The sequence below is a fragment of the Giraffa tippelskirchi genome, chromosome 4 (assembly GCF_054371585.1).
Source record: "Giraffa tippelskirchi isolate mGirTip1 chromosome 4, T2T-mGirTip1v1.2.pri, whole genome shotgun sequence".
In the NCBI taxonomy this organism is placed as follows: domain Eukaryota; kingdom Metazoa; phylum Chordata; class Mammalia; order Artiodactyla; family Giraffidae; genus Giraffa; species Giraffa tippelskirchi.
Window position 1 is genome coordinate 205,368,614 of NC_137278.1, and position 26,054 is coordinate 205,394,667.

Below are 26,054 nucleotides of genomic sequence, written 5' to 3' on the forward strand. Positions count from 1 at the left end.
CGCCTGCCTCCAGAGGGCCTCTCCTCCATCCACCGCTCTGAGCCCACACCCCGACCTCTGTTCTCTCTGCTCACCCACCCAAGGTCAAAGGGAAGTGTACCACCGACCACATCTCGGCTGCCGGCCCCTGGCTCAAGTTCCGTGGGCACCTAGACAACATCTCCAACAACCTGCTCATTGGTGCCATCAACGTGGAGAATGGCAAGGCCAACTCTGTGCGCAACGCCGTCACCCAGGAGTTCGGTCCTGTCCCTGACACCGCCCGCTACTACAAGGTGGGGCAGAGCTGGGGGGTAGGGATGGGCTTCTCTGGCGCTTCCTGGTGGCCAGGTCGGGCACTCCCACTCAGGGAAGGGGGGGTCCATACTTGCAGCTTTGCAGTGGAATGGTATCCCAGCGCCACCGAGGCAGCCCCATGTCTGTCACCCCCACTGCCGAGCTCTGGGTTACAGATGGGTGGGTCACACCTTCCCAGGCGCTGCGGACAGCCAGGCCCTGTCTCATCCTGTCTTCCGAGGGCGTGGCTGTGGCCGGGTTCAGCTCTAACTTCACCTGTCCTTGGGGTGCAGGTGAGGCGGGGGCTCACCTTGACCAAGGGGCTCACCTTTGACCTGTGAGCCTTAGGAAGCCTGAGGGCTGAGCAGGAGGTGGGCCAGTGGCCTCCTCTTCCTCATAAACTCACTCCTTACTCACCCCTGACAGAAACATGGCATCCGGTGGGTGGTGATTGGAGATGAAAACTATGGCGAGGGCTCGAGCCGGGAGCACGCGGCCCTGGAGCCTCGCCACCTCGGGGGCCGGGCCATTATCACCAAGAGCTTCGCCAGGATCCATGGTGAGCAGGAGCCCGGTCCCAGCCCTGCCCACCTCCCCTCACTGGCAGCCCAGGGTCACCCGGCCCACAGGGCCTGGCGGGGCCGGAGCCACAGGGCTGGCCTCCAGGGTATGTCCACGGCTCCTTTCCCACCACAGCCCTCTGGCCTCCAGCCTCTGCCCCTTCAGATTTGTTGGTTCTGACACCACAGCTCCCCATCCCCGGCATATACCGGTCTCGCTTCCACACTTGGAGCAGTTGGGATCCAGGGCATGTGGTCAGAGGCCTCAGGGAAACACAGGCACCCAAGCACACTTGCCTAGGGCCCCACGTCACTGGGAGAGCGGCCAAGCTGGTCCTCGTGGTCAGTGACCCAGGTTTGTCCCCACGTGGCAGGACCACGTGACCCTCCCAGAGCCCTAACTGGACTTGGTTGGTGAGGTTCCTCAGAGAAGGGAGGGACGGGACCTGCCCAGTATGGACTACTGCCCTCTGTCTTCTAGAAACCAACCTGAAGAAGCAGGGTCTGCTGCCTCTCACCTTCGCTGACCCAGCTGACTACAACAAGATTCACCCTGTGGACAAGCTGACCATCCAGGGCCTGAAGGACTTTGCCCCTGGCAAGGTCAGGGGGCAGGGAAGGAGGGTGGGCCAGCCAAGCCCGTTTCTCCCAGGGCCCTCCTGAGAGGGGAGGGGAGGGTTGCCCTCCTATACCTGGCCCCACCTGTACCTCCTTCCACGAGCCTCTGTTCCAGCTAGAAGGGCCCCTGAATTCTCCAGGTAACCCAGAGAGGGAAGGAAGTGCCTTCCCAGAGATGAAGGTAAAGCCAGCTCAGGCCCCCATTCCATCCAGTCACTGGCCCAGGCCTGGCACTCCGCGGCCACAGCCCACACCCCACAGGACCCTGTGGTCCCAGGAGTCAGGGCCTCCGGGTCTTCCCATGGCCAGCCGCCGAGGCCCAGACCTGGCCTAGGACCTGGTTCACCTTGCTGGCCCTGGGGCCCGGAGCAGTGGCCCACCCCCGTGAGCCTCTAGCAGAACTGAAGGCCATGTTCCCAAGGGCCAGTCCGCCCACACGTGTCCCTCCTCACAGCCGCTGACGTGCATCATCAAGCACCCCAACGGGACCCGGGAGACCATCCTCCTGAACCACACCTTCAACGAGACCCAGATCGAGTGGTTCCGCGCCGGCAGCGCGCTCAACAGGATGAAGGAGCTGCAGAAGTGAGGTCCCGCTCGGCCACCACCGCCCGCCGACCCGCTCCTCAGACCCGGTTCCGGCGTCACAAGCACGGTTCCACGTCACCAGAACCAGATCCGATCCGATCCAGCTGTGGCTCCGCTCTGAGATGCGGCGGCCGGGCCTCCTGCCCTCGGCCCAAGGAGTGCCCCAGAGCCGGGGGTGGGGGAGGCTCTTAACAGCGTGTCAGCCCCGTCTTCCTGTTTTTAGTCTGATTCAGATCTTGAGCAGCTTCATGCAACTGTATTTATTTTTGATGACAGATGCCCATCTAAAGTTTTTCTCCTGCCTGTTCATTTCACTGGTGGCTGAAGGATTTGAAAAAATCCTTTTGTTCTTACAAGGAAAATAAGAATTCACATTCATTGACTGTTGCTGTGTGAATGGTGGTATCTGCTGTTATCAGCTCCAGCAAGGGGGGGGGGGTCCTTCACAGCCAGAGTCAGCGGACGCCCGAGAGCCATGCCACAGCATTTGTCTTTCAGCCCCACTGCCTGCAGGGCAGCCTCCTCTCCCCGCCCCCACATTCCAGCAGCTTCCCTGATGGGCCTGAGGGGTTGGGCCCAATATGGAGCCTCCCCCTTCCCCTGGGCTTTGAGTTGCCCTTCAGACACGCCGAGTGTGTCTGTAGACCGGCCACCATGTCCAAGGTCACAGCTAGTCCACGTGCCCTGCCCCCACCCCCCGGCACAGGGCGGCAGCAGGCACGGCTCCTCTCCCTGCAGCGCTGTCCCCTGGCACTACCCACAACTCCAGACCCCTGTGGCCACATGAGCCGAAGGCCGGGGCGGGAGGCAGGCTCCACGGCAACCCCTTCATCAGCACAAGACTTGCCTGACAGAAACATGGTGTCCAGTGGGGACTACAAAACCATGTCCTGGTCCCCAGAGAGGCTTCTGGCAGAAATGAGTGGAGGGGCAGGAGGAATCTGGCAAAGCCATTCTGTTGAGTAAAGGATGAGCCGTTTCCCCGCCTCCAGGATCTCAAATCACAAGCAGACAGACCACAGCATGTTCACGGTGTGGCCGAGGTCGCAAAGTGACAGCCGGCCCGAGGCTCCCTGCTGTACTGCCAGTGGGAAAACGACAACAGCGGGTCACCAGCCCTCAACCCCCTGGCTCAGGAAAGCCCACTGCCGCCACTTCCTGATGGAGCTGCTTGGCTGAGTCCAGGCCCCCACCTTCCACATGCTGGTGGGAAGGAAGGTGGTTTTCCCTTGAAGGTCAGGCTGATGAGCACCTGGCAGCTGCCCCAGACCAGCCTCTTGCTCTCTGGGTTACTTGTGGAGCCGCCAAGCTCAGCTGGCCCAGAGCTTGGCCTGAGGTGGCCTGGACCTCTCACCCCTGAGTCCAGCCTCTGGGTCATCTCTAGACGTGGTCTGGGGTCAGAAAGGATGTGCTGTCCCAGCCGTGGCAACTTGGTGACCGCAGATCACTGAGACAAGGGCGGCTCTCCTGGGTGATGCTGTCTTCATTTATTAAACGTCTTTGCTGTCACCAATGGGCAGACGTCCGTGGGGACCATGGCAATCGGGTAGCTCTGGGAGGGGCAGGGGAGGGGACAGCCTGGCAGGGCACAGGCTGCTCCTCGTCTGAACGAGCAGCGGTGGTCTTCAGGGCCAGCTGCGCCTCCTTCTCGAGGGCCAGGCAGGGTCCGTGGTCACAGTGCAAGGCTAGCTGCTCGTCCACCAGGAGAGGAGACCCAGGCCTGGCTCGCTGATGGATCCCTGCCAGGGGTGGAGTGAGAACCAGTGTGCTTCATCTACTGTTCAGCCTGGAGCCAATTCAGACATGAGGCAAAGGGGGCCTTCTCTTCTAGGTGCCCAGCAGAGGCCCCAGCCAGCCAGGAGGCTCTAGGAACACCCAGGAGCCCCACCAGCACCCCAGAGGGGAGGTGGACTCCCCTCTCGCCCCAGCCTCTCCCTGGGGCCTGTAAGGAACGTGCTGGTTTACCGAGGACATGGCCCCTGGCCCCTCACCTGTATGCCTGCCCACAAGGGCACCAGCCAATCCTAGGCCTGCCCTCCTGAACCGCTGGTGGTCTAGTCCTGCCAGAAAAGCCTAGTGACCTTGAGCCCCAGCCTCCAAATCATGCAGAGGAGATGAAATAAACCACTCCTCTTCCTGACAAAGACAGCTGCCCTGAAAGTGAACCACCTGGGCCCCATGTTACACTAGAAAACCCGACCTGCAGGCCCTGAATCCCACCTGGGTCATGTGTCACTGTCTGGCTTCATGAGGGTAAAAGACAAGGGACCCAAGTCAGATCTGGTGGGTTTCAGCTTCTCCGGCCCCTCGGGCCACACGGGTTTGTAGTGGGAGCAGCCTTGAGGGTCCTGCCCCTCCCCGCCACCCCCGGTTTCTTCCTCACGCAGCCAGCTCATCAGCAGCCTTGTCCAGCTGCTGCTGTCCTCTCATGGGCAGGGGCCTGACTCACCCGCCCTCCCCAGCAGCGTGGCAGCTTTATGACACCGCGCAAGGACCACTGCTGCCCTGGCCCTTAGCAACTGGGCTCCCCAAGAAGGGTCCACCCAAGACACCACAGCAGGGGCTGCACCCTGACCTGCTGTGTCCTCCTGCCCCCGGGTCTCATCAGGACAGCTCACCATAAGCATGTAAGGAGCCTCCTTCTTGGGCAGCTCCTCGCTGGAAGAGGCGGCCTCGGCCGAGCTGGGACCCGTGGGGGACGTGTCCATGAAGCTCTCGTCCACCACCCGAAAGCGGACCTCCTCGCCGATGTCCATGTACAGGTCGTGGGCGCCCTCCTCCGTCTCGTACTCCCACACCCACACCTGCTCTGCCTCGTCGCTGGGTGGGACACACGGTCAAGGCAACAACCAGCCCAGAGGGGAAACCCTGAGTTTGGGGGGGCTCCTCCCATAGCACCCACCCCCAGGAAGAGCCAATTGCAGGCTGAAATGTTTTGCCCAGGAAGTCACAGGAAGAGAGGGCTCAGCCCCACATACAAGAGGCGAGGTCAGGCCAGCCCAGAGCCCATGGAGGTACCAGAGTGCCAGGACCCAGGCGGGGAACACGGACATCAGAGCGGAAGGAGCTCGGAGCAGAGCGCAAGCCGCATCTCCACCCGGGAATGACCACGGCCCCTCGGTGCCCGGGGTCAGACTCTACCTGTGTGCACTCTCAGAGGGCAGCTGCCAAGTTCAAACCTCAGCTCACCACCCACCGGGGGCCAGGCCCAACCTCTCCGTGCCTCAGGGCCCCCGTCGGTATACCAGGGGCGGTAGGGAGGCCTGCCCTCCAGGGCTGCGGCGGGGAGGAAATGAAAGAGCACACGTGGAGAGCGCCCTCCACAGGCGCCACGGTCAACCCGAGCGCTGGGCGAGGCTGGCTGTGTGCTCCGCACCGTGCGACCCCACATGCCTCTGCACGGCTCACGGTGCTCTCTGCCGGCAGGAAGCCCAGGACGTTCCCGGTTCCCAACAGGACGTGGCAGGTTTTCTGACAAGTTCCAGAGTCACACACAGACCCTGCCCCAGGCCCTGGGCATGCACGCATGTACACACACACCCCACACACGTGTGCGCGCATGTATACACACCACACATATGTACACACATGTATACACACAGGAACACACGTGCACGTAGACCTACCACACGTGTACACATACGCACACACGCGTGTACACGTACAGACATACCACATGCACATGCACACACACACATGCGCGCGCGCACACACACAAAATCGGGGCCCCTCCCTCAGCAGATCTCACACTGAAGGGACATACTGCCCTCCAGTGGCAGCCCCGCAGGTGGGTCCTGCCTCTCCTCAGTGCCAGGTCCCCTGCTGGGCACTTTGGGCACAGCTGGGACAAGATGGGGTCTCTCCCGGTGAGCAGTCTTGGGGAGCTACCTGTCTTCCAGTCTCCCACAGAAACAACCACCCCAGTGCAGCAGGGCGAGGGCCGGGACGGGGACAATGGGGGAGCCAGCAAAGAGACTCCTCAACCAGCCCTGGACCCACCGCGCCAGGCCCTCAGACGTGAACCGAGGAGGGGCGGCGGGCCCGTCAGGGCCTCAGAAGGAGGTGACCTGAGATGCTTTGTCAGGGGACAACCTGAGCGAGGTGAGCTGGAACCAGGCCTGGCAGCCCCGACGCAGGCACAGGCCCCGCGGCCCGTGTGGGACGCACAGGCAGGTCCGTGCTTCGGGAGCAAACGAAATGCAGGCTGGAGGGGTGGACAGAGGCCAGCAGCATCAGGTCACAGGACCCAGGGCCACCCCGAGGAGGGGGACCTTCCTGTGGAGGGGCGCGAGCTCTCACCCTGGGAGGATACAACTTGGCCGGCTGCTGCAGCGACTCCGGAGGGATGAGAATGTCGTCGAAGAACCCTAGGGAGACTGGGAGACAGGCAGGTGACAACATTGAGTAGACAGGCCAGCCCTGAGTCTCTGCTGCCCGGGGACCCCTCCTCCACCTCCGAGCCCCACGCCTCTGCCCGGCCTGAGCAGGCAGCCACCCAAACCCGAGGTGGACCCCACACTACCCGGGCCAGCGGGTGCCAGCGGCCTGGGTCACCTCCGCAAGCTCCGGTGCCTCCCTCAGGGGGTCTCAGCCTCCTGGCCAAGGCCCCGAGCTGCCCAGGGTCCGCACTGTTACAGGACGGATGGCTGAGCACCCCCTCAGGAAGGTTCTGCTCGTCTAGGTGACCACTCCCCTGACCACCTGGAGAGGCTAAGGGGCCCGGCCGCCTGCCCCCAGCGTGCTCCCAGGACTCGCAGGGCCGACGTTACCGTGCACTCCCTCTGGGCTGCAGCCTTTGATCTTTCCGATCAGAATCTCATCCAGGAACGGATGGAACACCACGTAGCGAAAGTGAACTGGAAATGGAGATGACGCGGCGGTGATGAGCAGGCCGTGAGCAACGGCTGCTCCGACGCGCGGCCTGTGCTTGCCGGTGTCCACCCGCACTCACTGGCACGCTGACCCCCATGGTGGTACCAAGAGTCCACACAGCAGTCCATGCCAGGCCTCCCTGTGGGCCGAGACCTGTGAGCTGAGCCGAGACCTGTGAGCTGAGCTGGAGGGACCCTTACCCCATCTCCTGCAAGGCCACTGCTTGGCCCCCACAAGAGGCCAGCAGCACTGGCCCTGAAACACAGGCCCACTCCCAATCCATCAGTCACACCTGAGCCCAGATCCTGGCCATCAGTGACGCCAAAATCAATCTCAACCTTCCTCCAGGCTCTATCCTTGGAATTCTAACAAGGGCAGAAGCAACTGGCAGAGAGAACCAGGTTTGGAAACAAGCTCCCCATATCCCGCTGACCAGCAAAGTTTGCCCCAGGTGCAGCTCTGACCTGGAACAGGATGCTAAAAATGCCCTGAAATTTTGGGGGGTGGGGAGCCAATAAACCAGCAACAATGCCTCTGTGGGTTCTCAGGTTCTTCCCTAGGTGGTCCCTACTTACATGAGCCCAAGGAAAATATCAGGTAAGGTCTGTGCCCACATCACAGACTGACTCCACGGCCTGGCAGAAACTGTCCCTCAATCACTGCTGCCCTTTGCAGAGCACCTCAAAGGGGGTGCCCATTGAGCCCCAAAGGCATACAGTGCCTAGGGCCTGAACTCCGCCAGGGCTAGAGAATAACCATGAGGCTGCCCCTGCCTAGCCGCCCAGGGCCCATCTCAATCCACCCGTGTCAATATCATGCTTCCCCTCTGGAAGCAAGTGGCTCAGAGAGGTCAGGTAACCTGCCCACAGCCACACAGCTGTTCTGCCAGAGGGAGACTCCAAGTCTTTCTGAATCAACACCCAGAGCCACGGGGTTGAATCCGCCTCCCCCGTTTAACCCCCAAACACAGGCTTCTGCTTTCAGTGCCCTCAGCTGCCTGGTCTGCCGGTTCACCCCAAGGACAGTGGGGTCCACCTGCCCCCCACCCCAGCTCCCCGCAGGCTGCTTCCCCATGACTCCACCAGGCAGGAAAGCGTGGGGAAAGGACAGGGGGCAGCTGGTGTGCCTCCCTCCCGGTGAGGGGACAAACACAGCCGTCTGAGCCTTCATTGAGACGGGAGAGCCGCACGCTGACTTCGGAGAGAGCAGCTGAGGGCCGATGTCCCTAACGCACAGAACGGAAAAATCCCTCTGCCTGTGTGACCCAGTTCCATCAGCTCAGTTTAATAAGTCCCCATGGAGCCTCTGCCAGGGCTGTGCCAGGCCGGGCTTGGGTGCTGGGCTCGCTGGGGCAGGACAACACGTGATTCCACCCTCAGGGAGCTCGAGTCTAGAATGACCACAACCAAAGCACATGGTGAGCAACCCAGTTGTCCGTGGACAGATGGATGGATAAACAGTGTGATACAGCCATGCAATGGAAGACTGTTCAGTCTCAGGAAGGAATAAAGGACTAACACAGGGAACCACACGGATGAACCTTGAGGATATTATGTTGCCAGAAATAAGCCAACCACAAAAGGCCAGTACTGTAGGATCCTATTCACAGGAAATGTCCAGAAGAGGCAATTTCAGAGACAGAAAGTCGATGAATGGTTGTCAGGGCTGGTGGAGGGCGGGGAGTGATGGCTAATGGGTGTGGTGTTTCTTTTGGGGGTGACGAAAATATTCTAGAATTAAGACAGTGGTGACAGTCACACAGCTCTGTGAACATACAATGCTGAAAGCCCCTGAACTGTATGCCTTAAAAGGGTGAATTTCATGGTATGTGAATTATATCTCACTTAAAAAACCAAAAGGAGGCCACAGACCAGGTGGAGGGCCAGCTGGGGTAGTGCTGTGTCGGGGCCACCTCCCAAGAGCTCCCCTTGAAGTTCTAGGGATGTTCAGCCTGAGGTAGGAAACCTGAAAGGTCAAAAAGGATGGGTCTGAAGAACCAGTAAGAAGAGGAAGACCTGTTCTTGGTTGTAGGCCGAGGATAAGCAGGGTTGCCTTAGGACGTAGTGAGTGTCTACAAAGGGCAAATACCTTGATTCCACTCAAGAGGTGCCTGGAGGAGCCAAATTCACAGAGACAGAAAGTAGAATGGTGCTTGCAGGGGAGGGGGTAGGGAGTGGGTAAGGAGAGGGGAGGGGGGAATTGGTGTTTAGTGGAGACAGATCCAGTCAGTGTTGGAAGATAAGAAAGTGCTGGAGATGGATGGTGGTGATAGTCAAACAACAATGTAAACATAGTGAATGTCACAGAACTATACTCTAAACATGGTAAATTTTATGTTCTATCACAGCTTAAAAAAAATAAAATAAAAGGAAAAAGAACAAAGCAAATGGTAGGCACAAAGACAGACTGCTCTGGAGCCCTGAGTGGGGCCCTAACTCAGCCAGAGGTGGGGGCAGCGGGCAGGTCAGGAGGGAATTCCTGGGGGCGGGCAGGTCTACCCAGCTTGGAGGGCATGGGGCACACAGGGCTGGTGCCAGGTAAAAGTACCCTAGGTGACATGGGATAAGACTGGACAGTTGGGGCCAGTGTCACAAATCAAAAGGCTGACAGCTCGCGAGCACTTACTAGGTGCCGGGCTTGGTGCCCAAGCCAAAGGCTTCCTGTGGTTTTTCTCATTTACTCCTTGTAATCTCTATGTGAGGCAGGTACTATGAGTATCATACTGTTTTCCCAGAAGTGAGTCTCAGAGAGATAGGTAAAGTAACCTGGCCGGGGTAGAAGTAAAAATAGAAAGAAGTAGAAGGCAACTGGCGAATGAATAACCCTCTAAGCAAAGGCGGAGGCCCAGTGCTGAGCACCCCTCAGCACACCCTCGGCCACAGCCCTCGGGAGGCAGCGGGGGAAGGGGGCCCGGGCTCGGGGTCAGCCTCGAAGCCTGGCCACTGACCCACCACAGATCGACAACTCGCCCTGCACGATGCTCCATGGGCCCTGGGGAGCCTGACTGCCACAAGTGTTACCCCATTTTACAGATGAGCAAAGTGAGGCTGATCCAGGTCGTCACCTGCCTGGGGTCCCCCTCCAGGGGGGTCAGAGCCAGAATTCAACCCACGTGGATTCTACCCCTGCACCTTGTTCCCAGGAACACTGGGGACCCAGGTACAGGGGGTCAGTCAGAAAACCACTTAATGATGCCAAGCAGCAGAAACAACCTAATAAACGGACAGAATCCCCTCATATTTAACTTTTCTCTCCAGTCTTTCTTGAAGTTCTGGCCCCCATACCACTTGTCTCCTGGACAGCAAGGCCCCTGTTCCCCGGCAGAGACTGGGCTCAGCTGGACGGCGTCCTTCTCTGTAAACAGGGCCCGCGTGGCCTTGCTCCACATCACCGTCCGACCTTTCTGCTCACGAGACCGTCCCAGTCCGCACACAACTCAGAGCTCCATGGCATCCTTGTGAATGAATTAAGTCTCCGGATTCCTGGACACACACACCAGGCAGCCTCGTGGCACGTTCTGGAATGCTCGGACATCCCTGTGCCGAGGCTGACCACCCCCCAGTGGGGGGTCAGGGCAGGGTGGGAATCACTGCGGGGCCCTCCCCAGAGATTCTGACTCAGAGGGTCTGGGGCGGATGGCACGTGGCATGTCTACATCCTGACTAGCCCCAAACCATCTCAACAGCCTCCTGGCCCTCTGCTTCTGACTTGGTTTGTCCTGGCAGGAGAGAGACCAACGCCCCACTTCCTCCCTGAGAGCTCTCCTCCCTTGGGGTGCACATCCTTTTGCAAAGTGACTGCAGCTCCTCCCATCGGGGGAGTCCTTCTCCAGCCCTCGACTTTGGCCTCGGCCACGTGACGTGCTCTGGCCAATGGGATCCGAGCAGAGGCTCGGGAGGGCCCGGAGGTGCTTTGGTGCCCAGTCTGCCTTCTGAAAGAAGAGACCACGAGGAGCGGAGATGAGTGGCCCAGTCGAGGCCCCCCCACCCAACCAGCGTGCCAGCCACCAGACACACGAGACCACCCTACACCATCCAGCCCTGCTCAAGCCAGCCCAGAAGACCACCACCGAGCTGACTGACAGAATCAGAGAAACAATTCAAATCAATGAGCTATCAGGGCTCGCTATGAGCCAAGGTCCTGTCCTGAGAGCTTTGCATGTATTAACTCAGTAACCCTCAATAGTCCTGTGACTTAGTCTACTGTTAACTGCATTTTACTGAAGAGGAAACAGAGGCTGCATATTCCGCTTATGACATACAGCAAATAAGCAGCAGGGCTGGTATCTGAACCCAGAGGCCACGCGTTCAGCCGGCATGCCCTGGTGTCCCTCAAGGTCTCCCTCCCACCCCCAACCAGCCTCCTGAGCCCCTCCTCGCTCTCCCCACTTTTATTCAGCAATGCCGACTCCACTATCTGTCCACTCCCCCTACCTGAGCACACTGACAGCCAGGCAGTTCAGTTCAGTTCAGTCACTCAGTTGTGTCCGAATCTGCAACCCCATGGACTGCAGCACGCCGGGCCTCCCTGTCCATCACCAACTCCCGGAGCTTGCTCCAACTCATGTCCATTGAGTCAGTGATGCCATCCAACCATCTCATTGTCCCCTCATCTCTGTCTCATCTCTGTCGTCCCCTTCTCCTCCTGCCTTCAGTCTTTCCCAGCATTACGGTCTTTTCCAATGAGTCAGTTCTTAGCATCAGGTGGCCAAAGTATTGGAGTTTCACCTTCAACATCAGTCCTTCCAATGAATATTCAGGACTGATTTCTTTTAGGATGATTGTTTGGATCTCCTTGCAGTCCAAGGGACTCTCAAGAGTCTTCTCCAAACAACACAGTTCAAAAGCATCAATTCTTCAGTGCTCAGCTTTCTTTATAGTCCAACTCTCATACCCATACATGACTACTGGAAAAACCATAGCCTTGACTAGACAGACCTTTGTTGGCAAAGTAAGACCACAGGGAACACGTGCATAGAGGCACAGCCTCAGAGCTGGAGAGGCCTTGATGGAGAGGGCTCGAGAATCACCTCATCCACCTCCCCTTTTTTATTGGTCATGCTGCACTGCATGTGGGATCTTAGTTACCCAACCAGGGATTGAACCTGTGCCCCCTGCAGTGGAAGCACGAGTCTTAACCATTGGACCACCAGGGAAGTCCCCGCCTCTTTTTATATAGACAGGAAAAGGAGGCCCAGAAACGGGAAGATTCTGCCCATACCACCCAGGAAATTCCCAGCAGAGCAGTCAGGACTAGACCTCAGGTCTCCCAACCCCAGACCAGGATCCCCCACTGAAAACTGAGCCCCAAGAAACCCGCAGCCCAGGAGGAGAGGGCACCCACCTTTAGTGTGTGACGCACCATCCCCTGGGAACACATATGCGTCCTCCAGCTTGGTGATGTCAAACAGACAGATGCAGAGTCCCACGTTGTACACGACCTGTGTGCATCCATGTACACGCCCAGTGACCCCGAGGCCCAGCTCCCAGGGCAGTCTCTCCGGAGATCCGCCCCCCTCCCCCTCCACGGGGCAGGTATCCCCATTTTAAATGCACTCGGGCACTGCTTGAGGTAAGGAACTCCAGTAGGAGGTGAGCTCTAAAAAGAACAAAGCCTTTGGTGACAAGACAGATTCAAGTCACAACACCAGCTCCACCACTCCCTCTGTGGCCTGCAAGGTCACTTCTCTGAGCCTCGGTTTCCCCATCTGCAAAAATGGACATACCAGGCTGTGGGCTTGTTAAATCCAAAGAGACCAGATGTGAAGTGCCTAGCTCAGGAGCTGGCTCACCTGCTAGAGGGAACCCTCTCCAATCAAGGATCATTATTATTACTAGCAAGGACTGGGGTGTGGAACCCTAGGTTAAAACTACACTTTTCCAAGGTCCCAAGTCCATCCTGGAGCTCACAGTTCAGAGTGTCAGAACCACAGCTAGTTGCTGTTCTGCTCACAAAGTCTCAGACACACAGACATGGCCGCAGGGACAGAGACTGGCAGAGTAACATGCAGGAGGCCCTGAGACTGGGCAAAACAGGCAAGGACGTCCACACCCCATTTCCACCCCACGATGCTCCAAACGACTAGCTGCATGGTATCTGCTTATCTGACACCAGTATCATCACATCCCAAACAGAGACCTTGCAGGACTGTTTACGGATTAGCAAGAAGCTCAGAGAAGTGAGTCCTGGCCAGACCTCAACACAGTCAGGCCCAGACTCTGGCTGGTTTTGGAAGCACAAGGAGACAGGCGCCCTTGCCTGAGCCTTGGACCTCTTTTGCGAGGAATCTTCTCAAAAGACTCAGTAATTCAAATGCAGAAATACTTGTCTGGGAATTCCCTGGCAGTCCAGTGGTTAGGACTCTGCACTTTCACTGCTGAAGACCTGGGTTCAATCCGTAGTCGGGGAACTAAGATCCCACAAGACTCGAGGAGCAACCAAAAAAAAAAGAAATACTTGTCTGAATAGGTCATAGAAGGCCCTGCGCCACAAAAGGACTACATACCCTTCTTGGACTTTTCATATCTTCTCTCTTTGTCCCCTTAGAGGCCCCCTCTCCTTGTACCTTACAAAGTAACCAGACACCATCCACTAAGGACTCTGTCAGTTCTCGCCAATAACAACTCCCCAGGTCTGTACACCCCATCTTCTGTGACTTCAGCCTCTATGGAAGGGACTTGCCTCCAGTCTCCAGCCAGCCAAGTCTTCTTCCTGCTGGCTCTTTCTCAGCCTAGTATAGATGAAGACCATCACTCCAGTGAAGTCCTGCGGGCCCTGTATGGGCTAGCTCCCACCACTCTCCAGCCTGCCCTCCCCTTTCTCCCTCTGCCCTGGCCACACCAGCCTCCGCCAAGCTATGACAGGTTTGATATTCCTTCCTGCCACAGGGCCTTTGCACATGCTGTTTCTGCTTCCTGCATAGCTCTACTCTACCCAGAATCCCCTATGAGAATTTTTCCTCACCACCAAGTCTCAACTCAAGTATCACCCCCAGCAAAGCCTCTTGTCTCCCTCATTGTAGGCGAAGTTCCCTCATTCCACAGACTTGTGAACACCTGTTCTCATAATAGTTACCTCAATTTGTTATCACACACTCAACTGTAAGAGTCTCTTGTTCATATCTGTTGTCCCCAGTGCACTACAGAGCAGAAGCGTGTCTGTTTTATTCATTCAACAAACAATTATGGAACATCTGCTCTGTGCCAGACTCTATGGGGGTTACTGCAGAGAAGAAAAAGGTCACTGCCCTCATGTAGAGGAAAAGAGAAAAACAGTAACCAAGTAAACAAGCAAGGCAAGAGTGTGGTGAGTGCTAAGAAGAGTGATGTGGCACAGAATAACTACTTCAGAAAAGACAGAGGGAAGGCCTCTAACTGGCACTAAGGCATGCTAGCCTGAGACGTAAAAGGTGCACAAACATTTCTTTCGAAGGAATGAATGGCTAAACCTCCTGACAGCTGAACTACCACCCATCTTCACAGCAACAATGTATGGTTGGGCAACAATGATTATTTCCCTTTTACAAATGGAAACTGAGGCCCAGAGGGGGTAAATGACTTGATTTAGATTGCAAATTATCAATAATTTGGAAGTGGGGACGCTAGTACTTCCCGATTACAAGAGCCTTTTTCAAACCCAATTTCTGATTCTCTCCAACATCCTAGTGGGGTAAAGGATGAGTTCATCCCACGCACAGGTGAAGAAGCCGAGTTCTGAGACGTTAAGCTCCTTGCCCAAACGCCAAGGCTTGGCATGGCCAGGCCGGCAACGGTCGGGGTACGCACTGTTGGCCCTTCCCGTGCTAAAGGCCTGCCTGCGACCCCGCGGACCCAGTACCTTGTTGGCCAACTTTTTGTTCAACTCTTCGGCGATGGAATCGTTGAGTTTCCTCTCAAACTGCCACGGGGGGATCCGCACGGTGTCCACCATCTCCACGAGGACAAACATTCCGGCCTGCGCAGCGGGCTCTGGGAACCGGAGGGTCAGTCACGCACCGGGGCCTGGGGCGATGGGGATCCCCGACCCTGCTCTGTGGCGTCCCAACAGCCGATACCCGTCCCCAGGCCGGTAAGGCAGGCTGCGCCGTAGGGCCCGGGGTGTCCAGTGCGGGGCGTGCTCCGATTCGACAGAGAAAGAAAACAGGCTCAGCGGCGGCGAGGAGGTCTCCTGGCTGAGCCGGAGCGGTACGCGGCCCGCCACACACAGCCTCTCACCGCGCGCCGCCGCCACACATCGTGCACCCACACGCAGCCCGCGGCCGCAAAACCCGGGGCGAGATTCCGAACTCAGTAGCTTCCGGAGGGCCGACCAATAAGAAGCTTCGGCCCGCCCCCCGTCGCGGGGAGGGGCTGCCTACCGGCTCGTGCGAGGGGCGGGGCGAGGCGGGGGCGGAGCCTCCCCTTCCGCCTGCGCGGAGCTGTCAAAACCCTCAGCCTAAGCTTTCCGGTTGCTAGGCGACCTCGGTGCCATCCAGTCATCTCTCGCCTAGCCTGTACGTCCTCTCCTTGCTTGTCTCAGGCAGTCCTGTTCACTAGTGCCCGAGTGATCCTTTCCAAACGCAAACACAATCTGCTTAGACCCTACGGGACTCTGGGAACGGGGAGAATTAACCGGAACCGGGCAGGCGGAACCTTTTCTGGATAATAGAAATGTTCTGTGTCTCCTTTTAGCAGGTGGTTACACAGATTTATGTAATTGTCAAAACTCATCTAACTCAACATTTGCATTTAACTATAGGCAGATTAAATCTTAATTGAGAAGCAATAATAAATTGGGACCAAAAAAAAAAAGAAAAGAAAAGAACCCCTCAGTAGCTTCTCCTGCGTGCTAAGTCATTTCAATAGTGTCCGACTCTTTGCGACCCTATTGACTGTAGCCCGCCAGGCTCCTCTGTCCATGGGATTCTCCAGGCAAGAATACTGGAGTGGGTTGCTATGTCCTCCTCCAGGGGATCTTCCTCACCCAGAGATCGAACCCCTATCTCTTCTGTTTCCTGCATTGGCAAGGCGGTTTCTTTACCACTAGCGCCATCTGGGAAGGCCCAGTGGCTTCCCATTCAGTTCAGTTCACTCAGTCGTGTCCGACTCTTTGCGACCCCATGGACTGCAGCACGCCAGGCCTCCCTGTTTATCACCAACTCCTGGAGCTTACTCAAACTCATGTCCATTGAGTCGGTGATGCCATCCAACCATCCCATCCTCTGTCATCCCCTTTTCCTCCTGCCTTCAATCTTTCCCAGCATCAGGATCTTTTCCAATGAGTCAGTTCTTCACATCAGGTGGCCAAAGTATTGGAGTTTCAGCTTCAGCATCAGTCCTTCCAATGGCTATTCAGGACCAATTTTCTTTAAGATGGACTGGTTGGATCTCCTTGCAGTCCAAGGGACTCTCAAGAGTCTTCTCCATGGGATTTCCTCGGTGGTTCAGTGGTTAAGACTCTGAGCTCCTAATGCAGGGGGCCCAGGTTCAATCCCTGGTCAGGGAACTAGATCCCATATGCAGCAACTAAGACACAGTGCAGCCAAATAAATAAAAAATAAATTAAAAAAAGATTCTTCTCCTACACCACAGTTCAAAAGCATCAATTCTTCGGCGCTCAGCTTTCTTTATAGTCCAACTCTCACATCCATACATGACTACTGGAAAAACCATAGCTTTTACTAGATGGACTTTTTTTGGCAAAATAATGTCTCTGCTTTTTAATATGCTGTCTAGGTTTATCAGAGCTTTTCTTTCAAGGAGCAACTGTCTTTTAATTTCAAGCCTGCAGTCACCATCTGCAGTGATTTTGGAGCCCCCAAAAAATAAACTCTGTCACTGTTTCAGTTGTTTCCCCATCTATTTGCCATGAAGTGATGGGACCAGATGCCATGATCTTAGTTTTCTGAATGATGAAGATCATGGCTTCCCATTGAACTAGTAGTAAAATCCAAAACCTTTCTGGTCGCTCGCAAGGCTTTGCAGGATCTTGACACTACGCACAGGCCTCCAGCCCCATTTTATTCTCTCCCAGCATTCCAGTCTCATTAATCTTCCTGTGGTAGCTAACTTGGGCTTGGGGCTAAGAGAAGTTAGTAACTTAAGATCATGGGTTGCTAAATGGCAGAAGTGGGCCCCACCAGAATCTCTACACTACACATTCTCTAAAAGTTGGTGGGTCATGGATATAACACTGCAAGGTGTTGTGTTTTTTTTTTTAATATTTATTAATTTGGCTACATTAGGTCTTAGTTGCAGCACTCAGGATCTCTGTTGCATCATGGGGCATCTTTCACTGTGGTGCACAGACTCTCCAGTTGTAGCCTGTGGGCTCTGGAGCACTAGGGCTCAGTAGTTGCCACCTGCAGGCTTAGCTGTTCTGAGGGCTCTGGGATCTTAGTTCCCCAACCAGGGATTGAACCTGCACCCCCTGCACTGGAAGGCAAATTCTTAACCCCTGGACCACCAGGGAAGTCCCTGCAGTATGTTTTAAACAAATAAAAAGAGACTTGGAGTACATAACAGAGGCACTTCATGGTCCTTCAATTTGCTGATTTTTATACATATAGGGATATCTTTGTAAGTCTGGCTGCAGTGACCAAATTTGGCCTTCCCTGCATCTATATTATTTATAGGTCTGTCTGCCTTTCCTAGGATTTGAGCTTCTTGAAGTTGGAAGGAAATGCGACTTCAGCTCTTTATTCCCACAATTGCCCAACATCATTTCTAAGAAGTCTTCAGTAAAAGTATTTAGGAGATCATATTAATTCTTTCTCTCAAATCTCTCTTGAAGTTTTCCTTCTTCATTCCATTCCCACAACTTACTGCCTTAAAGGGCTTTTCATTGCTGCCCCAGAGCTTAGCCACCATACATCCAAGCTCCTGGTCTCAGTCTTTCTTGCAAGTGACCCACTCGCTGTCACAAAAGGCTTCCCTTCATGGATATCTTTTGTCCACACAGAAAGTTCTGGACTAAGCCCAACCTTCCTCTCCAGCCTAACCTCCCTTCTGTCCTCCAGTCACTGGGAGCTTCCAGCTCCAAGGATGGAGAAAGTCCTTTCATAGCCCAGTCTTGAACACTTCTTTACCTGAAAAACTCCTACTCATCCATCAGAACCCAAATGTAATATCTTTCTCATTCATTCATTCAACACACTATGTGACAGCTGTTAGAGATCCAGGGGGGAAGAAGAACTAGTTCCTAGGCCCAGCTTAAGCCCAGAGGGGTTGGGAGAAGATGAGGGAGGGCGGGACCAGAGGCTTTGAGGAAACCAAAAAATGTTTCAGTGGGTTTATAGAGGAGATGAAAACTAGTAAGACTGAAGACCCTCTAGGCAGGGTGCAGATCACAAAGACCTTATTATTATATTCATTAACTTTTTGGAAATGACACCCGGACATGTGAGCTGGTGGAACAGGGGGTGGGAGGAGGCTGGTGGAGAAAAGAACACCAGGGAGGAAATGACTGGGTGGCCCCCGTAAGAGGAGGCCCGAGCAAGCTGGTAGCCATGGAGAGCAAAGTTGGGCCGAGTCCAGAGGTCTTTAGGGGGTGGTCCCAGATAGGGTGCAGGACCTGGGGATGGAAGTTGGAGGAGCCTAGGCCTGAGGCCTTTCACTGAGATGGGAACCTGGAGGAGGGCCAGGTTGGGGCGAAGAGGCCAGCGCTACCGAGTTCGATGTTTTGGGTTCCCAGGCTTCTTTTATGGTGTTCAGCTCACGGGGTTGTAACAGTGATTTGTTGGCATGATTGGTTTCCTCATTAGTGAAAGCAGGGACCAGGCCTCCTTATTAATTCTCTGCATCGTTCCATGGAAGCTTTGAGGTGGCTGACAAAAACGCACAAAGACTTAGTCTGCCAGCTCCTTGCTGGCCCAGGACTCTTCTGTCGTGTCCCTCTCCATCCTCCCGGCCTAGCCCTGTGCCTGGCACAAGGTCAGGGCTTGTAAATACATGCTATTTGAAGGAACAAAAGGATGCCAAAATAACTGCTAAGAATGGAGGAGTGAGGGAGAAATCGAGTTGGAAACTAATCCAGGAGGAGGAGAGTCAATGAGTGGTTAAGGGCATGGAGTTCCCACGCCGCAGTGCGCTAGCTGAGCAACAGCGGCCGGTGAACCTCTCAGCAGCTCATGGCCTCCCTGTAAAGTGGAGATAATAATAGAACCCATCTCAGATGATTGTCCATCAGTGGAGGGCTGGATGAAAAAAGATACATGGTGTACCATTGAGTAAAATAACACAAAGCCATATGAAAAGATGAGAATGCATTTTGTGTATGGATAGAGAATGACATTGAGAATATATTATTAAGTATAAAAATCCAAGGCACAGACCAGTCTATATGGGATGTTACTATTCATGTCCAAGGAAAAAAATAATACCGTGTGTGTGTCTGTGTGTCTCTTTGTGTGTCTCTGTATCTGTGTGTGTGTCTGTGTCTGTGTGTGTATTTGTGCGTGTGTCTGTGTGTCTCTGTGTGTGTCTGTGTGTGTGTCCGTATGTGTCTGTGTGTCTCTGTGTATTTGTGTGTGTGTGTCTGTGTATCTGTGGGTGTTTGTGTGTGTCTGTATGTGTGTGTCTCTGTGTTTGTCTGTATCTGTGTATGTGTGTCTGTTTGTGTGTGTCTGTGTGTTTGTGTGTGTATATGTGTGTGTATCTTTGTGTGTTTGTGTGTGTCTGTGTGTGTCTATGTGTGTGGGTCTGTGTCTTGTGTGGGTCTGTGTCTGTGTGTGTATCTCTGTGTGTGTGTCTGTGTGTGTTTGTGTGTGTGTCTGTGTGTCTCTGTGTGTTTGTCTGTGTGTCTGCGTCTGTGTGTGTGTCTGTGTGTTTGTGTGTGTATATGTGTGTGTGTCTTTGTGTGTTTGTGTGTGTCTGTGTGTGTCTGTGTGTGTGGGTCTGTGTCTTGTGTGGGTCTGTGTCTGTGTGTGTATCTCTATGTGTGTGTGTCTGTGTGTGTTTGTGTGTGTGTCTGTGTGTCTCTGTGTGTTTGTCTATGTGTCTGTGTCTGTGTGTGTCTGTGTGTTTGTGCGTGTCTGTGTGTTAGCACAGGTATGTGTGCACTGATCACACTGGCTGTCTCCAGGGCAAGGAACTGAATGCCTGAGGGATGTGGGAGAGGTACGGGATAGGAGGGAAAATGTTTTAAATGCCCTTCAGAATCTGTGATGTGTGGGATCATAGGGCACAGTGTCCACGGGCTTTGACCCACTAGGGTTACCAATCAGAATCTCAGGAGCAGCCTGTTGAAATCTCTGGTTGGAAGATGGGGACGCTTGAATGCCAGACATTTGAAATTCCCATCACCAGGCGTGTCCTGAGTCGCTCAGTTGTGTCCAACTCTTTGTGACTCCATGGACTATAGCTTGCCAGCCTCCTCTGTCGATGGATTTCCCAAGCAAGAATACTGGAGTGGATAGCCATTTCCTTCTCAGGGGATCTTCCTGACCCAGGGATCAAAAGCCCGGGTCTTCTGCATTGCAGGCAGATTCTTTGCTGCCTAAGCCACCAAGGAAGGGCAATGCAGGAGACCCGGGTTTGATCCCTAGATCCTCTGGAGAAGAGAATGGCTACCACTCCAGTATTCTTGCCTGGAGAATTCCATGGACAGAAGAGCCTGGCAGGCTACAGTCCATGGGGCTGCAAAGAGTCAGACACGACTGAGCGAAATGTGCAGTGATTGTTTTAACCTTATTATAATTTGTATCATGGGATCATATTACCTATTCAAATTCAAAACTAAATAAAATTTAAATTAAAAAAAGCAATTAAGATTTTTTCCCATCTTAAAAAAAACTCTCTCTGCCCCCTTTCCCTCCAGCTACTGGCCCATTTTCTGCTCCCTTTACCAGGAAAAACCGCTTGAAGGAGTCATCTGCATTTACTGTTTCCAAATCCTCTCTTCTCGTCTGTCTTCAACATGCTCTGGTCAGGTTTTTGGCCCTACCTCTCAACCCATGCTGCTTTCTCAAGGTCAACAGTGGCATCCACGCTGGCAAATCCAGTGGCAATTCTCAGTCCTCAAGGACAGCGTTTATCCCAGCTGATCACTCCCTCCTCCCCCACATATCCAGGTCCTCTTCCCACCTCCTCTCCCCACCTCTAGACATGGGTGGCCTCAGGACTCCGCTGAGCAGTCTACACATCTGTCTGCTCACATTCCTGTTTGGAGACTCAAATTTCACCTGGGCCAAAATGGTTTTGGTTTTTCCCCCACAAACCTGCTCCTATTAGACTTCCCATCTTCTAAAAGGACTTCATCAGGGACTTCCCTGGTGGTCCAGTGGCTAAGATTCCATGCTCCCAACACAGGGGGGCCCGGGTTCAATCCCTGGTCGGGGAATTAGATTCCCATGTGTTTCAACTAAGTTTGCAGGCTGCGACTAAAAGTCGCACATGTTAGATCTTAGTTAGATCCCACACAGCCAAATAAGTCAACTAATTTTAAAAAATAAAGTAAATGTCACTCAGAAATTCTCAGTCCTGCTTTCCCGACCTGGCAATGCTCCATCTCACTGGAGGAAGAGGCAGTCCTTGGGATGGCTTTCTTAGCCCCGAGGGGCGCACCTGTGATCCCTGTGACCGCATGCACCCATGCCTCTGCCTAGGGGCTGTTTCTCAAACTCCGGGCGTCCTCCTCACTCATGGCCTCTGCCTGATGCTGTTTCCTCTCTCTAGAACATTCTCCCTCTCAGATCCCTCATGTCTTCCTCCGTCACCTCCTCCAGGTCCTCGCTTTAATGTCATCTCAATGATGCTTTCTCTGGCACCACCCCTCCCATTTTAAATTGCAAACCACCCAGCACCACCCCCCACTCCCTCCCTCACCTCCCTGCTTAATAGCTTTCTATAGCATTTACCGTCTCTTGACATGTGACATAGTTATTTATTAGGTTGTTTTACTGCCTCTCTCCTTCTTCCTGACTGTAAGTGCCACGAAGACAGGGTTTTGTGTCTGTTTTGTTCACTGTTGATTTCCCACTACAGTACCTAGAAAAGCGTCAAGTGCACAATAAGCCCAGGACAAATATTTATTGGATGATTAAATCAGAGGAGGAAAAGAAAACATTAACCCTGAGATATGCATGGTCCTGTAAATAAACTTGCTATTGACAGAGGAAGAATTTGGCTCCAAGATTTCTAGCAGTCAAAACCAAGAGAAAAACATCTCAATTATAAAATGGAAACTGTTGGTGGTTTAGTCGCTAAGTCGTGTCCAACTCTTGGGACTCCCATGGACTATAGCCTGCCAGGCTCCTCTGTCCATGGGATTCTCCAGGCAAGAATACTGGAGTGGGTAGCCATTCTCTTCTCCCGGGGATCTTCCTGACCTAGGGATCGAACCCAGGTTTCCTGTATTGCAGGCAGATTCGGGACCAACTGAGCTAGGAGAGAAGCCCAAAATAGAAACTAACCAATTTTAATTGGTTAGAAATGTTTCAGTTATAAAATATAAACTAACCAGGTATCTGGATTTTCCTGATTCCAAGCTCTCAGAGGGCCTTCTCCAGGTTCTCAAGGCATGGAGGCTCTGAGGAGCAGGATGATGCCCTTGACCGTGTCTGGAAAGGCCCAGGAATGACACCCCCACCCCGCTGTGGACAGCTGGGGGCACTGGGGACGCTGGTCCTAGAAGGGACCTAAACAGAGCATCCCAGGGTGTTACTCTCTGTTCCAGTTTGAGCCAGAAAGCAAAGTAGAGAAAGTCAATAGATGTGTGTTAGGGTTGCTGTGCAGGAGGCCCTGCTCTGTGGGGCTTGTGCTCCAGCAAGGAGGACCTGCAGGAAACAGGAAAACAAACAGAGGCAGGTCCTCTCTCAGGCACTGCTGTTGAGAAAGGTCACATGCAAAATCTGATGGTGAGGGAGGGACGACTGCCCCTCTGGCCAAGGCGGTTGGGGAAGGCCTCGCTTGGACGGTGAGTGTGGAGGGAAGCCCTCAGGGTTGGGAAGGCTGGAGGTGTTCAGGAGCATGTATCTGCAGGCAGACGGCTGATAGAGGCCTGCCTCACAGCCATCCCAGGGCCAGGTCAGCTGGGGGTCAGCCTGGCTGATCCAGCCCCTAGATCCATCCTCAGGGAAGGCTGCGGGGGAGGCTGGCCTCGGTCAGGGACCCCCCTCTTCTCATCACAGAGAGCTCCTCCTAGTGACTTGAGGGGATCCAGGCAGCTACAGCACAAGGAGATGCTCACTCACGCACCTTAGGGCAGGCTCCAGCCCCGGGACAAGGCCAGGAGAGCCTCCCACACCCCCAACATCTTGCCTGCCCCGACCATTACCCTGGACAAGCCATGAGCTGCCAATGACACTGTCTCGTTTCAGATGAGGAGCGGACCTCTTGTCAGGCACCCCCCCAGACCCCCCACGATGTGGCCTCTGCCCTTCAATTCTCTGCACCAGCCACATCAGAGACCCTAAGTTCCTTGAATATGCAGAGTTTGTTTTTTTGTTGCTGTTTTTTGGCTGCACAGCATGACATGCGGAGCTTCCTCACGCAGCAACAAAGACCCAGGACAGCCAAAAATAAAAAAAATAAAAAGAATCCACCTTCCAACGCAGGAGATGTGGGTTCAATCCTGGATGGGGGAACTAGGATCCCATATGCTTCTGGGCAACTAAGCTCACACAAGGCAACTACTGAGCCCATGAGCCGCAACAAAGACCCAGAGTGGCCAAGTTAATGAATTAACTGAAAAGTAAATAAATAAATAGGATGCTTATGGAGGGCTGCACAAACCAGTGACATTAAAATGAATAAATAAATAAAACTAAAATTGCTAGTACAGGCTGGAGATGAGTCCCACAGCAGAGGATATGGGTGTCCAGGGAACTGAAGACATTTCAGAGCAATGTGATATAGCAGAAAGAACAAGAATAACAAAACCAGAATTCTTGTGCTTTAATTCTAGCTCCATTACCAGCTGTGTGGTGCTGGGTAAGTTTCTTAAACTCTCTGTGCCGAAGTTTCAGCATCTGTCAAGTGGCACCAATACCTTAGGAGTGTATGTACCTTAAAGGGTTTTGTGGATTCAAGGCCATGGAAGGCCAGGATGGGGCCCCACGGGTGGGCTGATCGTCAATAACAAAATGAGGATTTTAAAGTTCAGTTGGAATCAACAGGACTAAGGGTCCTGACCCAGCTCTACAGCCTCACCAAAGTCAGGGAGGATTTCTAGGAGATGAGCTTTTGAGTTCTTGGGTTTTCACAGAAATAGCCTGCATGGCGGAGCCCCTGGTTTTAAGCAGACGATTTCTTTGTTACTCAGCTGCTGGTGGGTGGGTGGGTGGTGCCTTGGGCTGCTCATTTCCTGAATGAACAGCTGTGCCCTCTCGTCTTTGTGGAGAATAATCATAATACTACTTCAAACAGCCCAGCCTCCTTCATTCACGGCTCCTGGCTGCCTGGCAGCCGCAGCACATGCTCGCCTGCCGGCGGGGCAGGGAGGGCCTCAGAGAAGGGGATGCTGGACGTGGAGGGAGGGGGAAGGCCCTGGCCTCATCCACAGCGGACCAAGCCACAGCCTCCTCAGAGGTGGCCTTTGAGGCCCTGCCTCTCGGCCTCCAGACTCAGACTCACGGCCTACCTCTCCCCTCCCTCTCCCCCTCCGGCCACACCAGCCTTCTTCCCAGCGCTCTGGCACGCTGGCACTCACACCCACCTAAGGACCTTCGGACAAACCACCCCCTCTTCCCACAGTTCTCTCTAGACCCTGGCAAGCTTGGCTGCTTCTTGTCACCGGGGGTTCATCTTAAACATCATCACCCCAGAGAGGTCCTTCCTGACTACTTCCCTCTGCTGGCCCATAATCCACCCCCCAACCATCAAGACCCAAGGCCGAACCAACTCAGGACTTCTCTCATTCAAGTACTACCTTTGGGACTTCCCTGGCGGTCCTGTAGCCGGGACTCTGTGCTCCCAATGCAGGGGGCCCGGGATCGATCCTGGTCAGGGAACTAGAGTCCACATGCCAAAACTAAGACCCAGCACGACTAAATAAATAAATATCTTGAAAATATTTTTAAACAGTCACTACTTTTTGCCTTGTGCCAGAGAAGATCTTTTCCTGCAGTTCTGACCACATCATTTGTTCATTGACTCGTACATTCACCCAACTCACTGGGTTGCCCTCAGTGCCTCTTACTAGCCATTTTTATCAGGTATTTGAATCTTTCTGGTCTCCCTTAAAACTCCCTGCTCCTTTTTGTTTTAATAAGACTTATTTTGAAAATGCCAGGCTGCAGTACTAAAGATATGCGAAGGACAGACTTCCTTCTTTCCTGAGGAGAAGGGATGGGTAGGGGGACGAGGAGCCAATCTGGGGGGGCCTCCTGCAGCCAGGCTTGTACACCGGCTGCCCTGGAGCCTCCGACAGCCCCTTCAGCAAGGGCCTCCTTCTCTGCTTTCCAGAGCTCATGGGGGGACCAGAGTCGTGAGAGGCTTGCCCAGGTCACCCAGCTTGGAAGCGCTAGGGCTGAGACTCACACCCAGGGCCTTTGGAGAACATCTCAGGCTGTGGAGTGTGTGTGTGTGTGTGTGTGTGTGTGTGTGTGTGTGTGTGTGTGTGTGTGTGTGTAGCCACCTTTCACTCCCTTAGGGGCCTCTTCAATTCAGTTCAATCCAGTAGAAACAGCTCAGGGTCTGCCGTGGGCCAGACAGAGGAAGACATGAGTTCTTGCGACTAGACTTGCCCACATGGGTTCACTGAGGAGGAACCCAAAGCCAAGTGAGGGAGAGACCAGTGGAGGGCAGGGGACACTGCTGAGGGGACAGAAGGGAGAGGGAGGATGGCGAGTCCCTGGGGCCTTGCTGAGGGCTCCATTCTTCCAGACTTACCCTCCACCCAAAGCCTCCCGGCAGACACACACACACACACACACACACACACCACCCTCCTTGCCCTCTAACTGCCAGGAATGCAGGCTGTCCCCAAGCTCTTCCCCCTTGCATTCCTCAGCAGCTACTCCCACCTGGCAGGGCAAATTATACCCTGGCCTGGCAATAAAAACCACTTTCCAGAAAAAGAAGCTTCGGGGCCCCCAAGAGACGCAGCTCACTCTCTCACACCACCCGTGTCTGACTCAGGGGCCCGGTGTCCCTTTAAGCAGGGAGTACAAATTCCCACCCCGGTCCCTCCCTCCTGCTCTTCCTGACGTCAGGAGGAAGGCGT

The 26,054-nt window shown here is 54.4% G+C and overlaps 2 protein-coding genes and 1 long non-coding RNA gene across 9 annotated transcripts in view; 2 read left to right on the top strand and 1 right to left on the bottom strand.

Moving 5' to 3' along the window:
* The window catches only part of ACO2 (aconitase 2), a 67,026-nt gene extending 64,601 nt beyond the window's left edge, over nucleotides 1–2,425 (top strand). For all 6 annotated transcript variants that reach the window (XM_081587659.1, XM_081587663.1, XM_081587660.1 and 3 more), the window contains 4 exons: nucleotides 84–275; nucleotides 703–835; nucleotides 1,318–1,439; nucleotides 1,909–2,425. In XM_081587659.1, coding sequence (XP_081443785.1) covers nucleotides 84–275; nucleotides 703–835; nucleotides 1,318–1,439; nucleotides 1,909–2,043 — 582 coding nt within the window. In that variant the 3' untranslated portion in view covers nucleotides 2,044–2,425. The remainder of the gene's footprint in view (nucleotides 1–83; nucleotides 276–702; nucleotides 836–1,317; nucleotides 1,440–1,908) is intronic.
* Nucleotides 2,426–3,507: 1,082 nt separating this feature from the next.
* Nucleotides 3,508–15,201, bottom strand: POLR3H (RNA polymerase III subunit H). 2 transcript variants are annotated; one of them, XM_081587668.1, is made up of 7 exons: nucleotides 14,968–15,201; nucleotides 14,751–14,881; nucleotides 12,258–12,354; nucleotides 6,812–6,898; nucleotides 6,355–6,418; nucleotides 4,661–4,862; nucleotides 3,508–3,781 (listed from the first exon to the last, which is right to left on the bottom strand). In XM_081587668.1, the coding sequence occupies exons 2-7, from the start codon at nucleotides 14,859–14,861 to the stop codon at nucleotides 3,728–3,730; spliced, it is 615 nt and encodes a 204-aa protein (XP_081443794.1). In that variant the 5' UTR covers nucleotides 14,862–14,881; nucleotides 14,968–15,201; the 3' UTR covers nucleotides 3,508–3,727. The 2 variants fall into 2 exon arrangements, with proteins under 2 accessions (XP_081443794.1, XP_081443795.1); XM_081587669.1 differs by lacking the exons at nucleotides 6,812–6,898; nucleotides 14,968–15,201 and having other exon boundaries at nucleotides 14,751–14,957.
* On the top strand, nucleotides 4,584–7,447 carry LOC145544686 (uncharacterized). Its single transcript, XR_014081571.1, has 2 exons — nucleotides 4,584–6,143; nucleotides 6,724–7,447. It is a non-coding gene; the product is annotated as an uncharacterized LOC145544686 (long non-coding RNA).
* Nucleotides 15,202–26,054: the final 10,853 nt, after the last annotated feature.